General features: G+C 51.2%; 2 protein-coding genes across 3 annotated transcripts in view; both read left to right on the plus strand.

Annotated features, from left to right (window-relative positions):
• LOC112069010 (uncharacterized) overlaps positions 1-2,523 on the plus strand; it is a 26,086-nt gene that overhangs the window by 19,050 nt on the left and 4,513 nt on the right. Inside the window, 1 exon segment of the mRNA XM_070438361.1 lies at positions 1,623-1,650. Within this exon segment, the coding sequence (XP_070294462.1) occupies positions 1,623-1,650 (28 nt within the window).
• Positions 1,591-2,523, plus strand: part of LOC139022519 (coiled-coil domain-containing protein 106-like) — a 2,532-nt gene continuing 1,599 nt past the window's right edge. The window contains exons 1-2 of one of the 2 annotated variants that reach the window (XR_011475260.1): positions 1,591-1,780; positions 1,966-2,468. Coding sequence is in view for 1 of the 2 variants with exons in the window: in XM_024136264.2 (XP_023992032.2) it covers positions 1,655-1,780; positions 1,966-2,115 (276 nt within the window). In the remaining variant the exon portion in view is untranslated. Of the gene's footprint in view, positions 1,781-1,965; positions 2,518-2,523 lie in introns of those variants that run through there. The other variant, XM_024136264.2, reaches the window with a different exon arrangement.

The following is a 2,523-nucleotide window of genomic DNA, read 5'->3' on the forward strand; positions in this document are numbered from 1 at the left end:
CCAGGGCGGTTGCCCCCCTCTTCACCAGGGCGGTTGCCTCTCTTCACCAGGGCGCTTGCCCTCTTCACTAGAGCGCTTCCCCCCTCTTCACCAGGGCGGTTTGCCCTCCTCTTCACCAGGGCGCTTGCCCTCCTCTTCACCAGGGCGCTTGCCCTCCTCTCACCAGGGCGCTTGCCCTCCTCTTCACCAGGGCGCTTGCCCTCCTCTTCACCAGGGGCGCTTGCCCTCCTCTTCACCAGGGCGCTTGCCCTCCTCTTCACCAGGGCGCTTGCCCCCCTCTTCACCAGGGCGGTTGCCCTCCTCTTCACCAGGGGCTTGCCCTCCTCTTCACCAGGGCGCTTGCCCCCCTCTTCACTAGGGCGCTTGCCCCCCTCTTCACTAGGCGCGTTTGCTGACCGTACTACCGCCATACCGGGTCACGAGTCATTAAGGCAGTCAAATTCCACATGACCGCTTAGTCACGGTAATTAGGCTTCTACAAGCTCTGATGCTGCTGCCAGTCATTAGTAGCATACTCAACTTGCTAACTGCCTGGTACTCGGCACTCTATTGTCCTCTAATCACTTTGACTTCAATGCAAATGTAATGGAGAATCTAATCAAACACTTCATGAGCTCATGAGCTCATGTTGTGCAACATTTCTATAGGCTATGCAATTGCTTGATAAAACAGAGTGATGGCCTCTATTAAAAAGAGGAGGATCAGCTTTCTATAGGCTAGGCCACTATTATTTATTTTCAACTTTCCTAATATGAAGCACATTGCTTATATTTACAGCAGGAGTATAGCCTACCTGGCTGACATGAAAAACAACCATGTGAAAAGCGTCCTCCATTCGCTATTTTAAGGGCAGGTAGCCTAGTGGTTAGAGTGTAGGGCGGCAGCGTAGCCTAGTGGTTTAGAGCGTAGGCGCGCGGCAGCGTAGCCTAGTGGTTAGAGCATTGGACTAGTAACCGAAAGGTTGCAAGATCGAATCCCTGAGCTGACAAAGGTAAAAATCTGTCGTTTCTGCCCCTGAACAAGGCAGTTAACCCACTGTTCCTAGGCCGTCATTGAAAAATAAGAATTTGTTCTTAACTGACTTGCCTAGTTAAAATAAAGATAAAAACATTTGTAAACATTTTTTCCCCCTGCCACTGTTTCGATACACGGTGCATGGTAATGGTCCATTTCTAAATAAATAAATAATGTCATACATATATGTACTTTGGGGACAGTAGATTGACATAAGCTAGTGCTTTTGCTGTTCGTTAGGCCTGCTCATCTTGTTGGGCTGACCGAAAAGTAAATGTGGACAGTTCTTCCAATATCTTCAATATGCACCTCTGAATTGGATCAGGACGCTCGCAGTTGCGTTCCTGATGTGTCTGTCTTCACTTGTAGCAGTACTGTAGATGGCCCTTAAACAGAGTCGGGAGTACAGTACTGTAGATAGCCCTTAAACAGAGTCAGGAGTAAGTACTGTAGATGGCCCTTAAACAGCATTGTCCTCTGTCAGGCGGTCAACATCCTCATTATCCCTCACCTGAAAAATAAAGAGTTGGGCAGACAGCATTTTAAACATAAATGAGTTTGTCTTGGTAGTTTTAACAAACCCTGTCCTCTTATCTCTCTCTCCCCAGTGAAGAACGTGGTGGGCGTCATCGCCAGGTACATGGCGGCCCTGCAGGAGTTCAGACGCAGCGTCTCCATGAAGGTGGCGTTTGACCGCGTGGGCGTCGACCGGAACACCATCTCACGGACGGCGGCCATCGCCGAGCTGAGCCTGGCTGCTCCGGAGGTTTGTAATTCCTTTGGACTGTCCGGCTACGAGACTTTATAATATCTTTATTATGAGCAGGCGTTGATGATGTGCTGCCTTTTATTAAGCGTAGTCCTAGCGAATCTCCATTTTGGAAATCAATTTGAGTCCTGAATCTGTCAACGGTAAACTATTATTGGTGTTTTTAATGTATCTTATCCTAGGTGTTCCACGCCCTGCCGCCGTGGGACGAGAAGGAGGAGACGCTGGCTCACTACGCCCACCGCTGCCGGCTGGCCATGGACGACACCATCAGAGCCAAGATCAAAACCATGAAAACCAAGGGAGACCTGCTGCCTATAGTCAGCAAATAACACCGGACTGAGGGGCGCGTCCTATGGGACGGGGACTGAGGGGCGCGTCCTATGAGACGGGGACTGAGGGGCGCAGGGACATTGGCTGTGCGCGATAGATCACCTGCTGGATGTTAATGAACGGCGGCGATTCAACATGTAGAATCATCTGGAAATGAACAGAAAACGGCAGCTAATGTCCTGTAGTCAGAGGAGACGGGACGGACGGACGTTCCTGTAGTCAGAGGAGACGGGACGGACGGACGTTCCTGTAGTCAGAGGAGACGGGACCGACGGACGTTCCTGTAGTCAGAGGAGACGGGACCCGACGGACGTTCCTGTAGTCAGAGGAGATGGGGCCGACGGACGTTCCTGTAGTCAGAGGAGATGGGACCCGACGGACGTTCCTGTAGTCAGAGGAGACGGGAC

The sequence above is a fragment of the Salvelinus sp. IW2-2015 genome, unplaced genomic scaffold, assembly GCF_002910315.2.
Source record: "Salvelinus sp. IW2-2015 unplaced genomic scaffold, ASM291031v2 Un_scaffold845, whole genome shotgun sequence".
Taxonomy (NCBI): Eukaryota; Metazoa; Chordata; class Actinopteri; order Salmoniformes; family Salmonidae; genus Salvelinus; species Salvelinus sp. IW2-2015.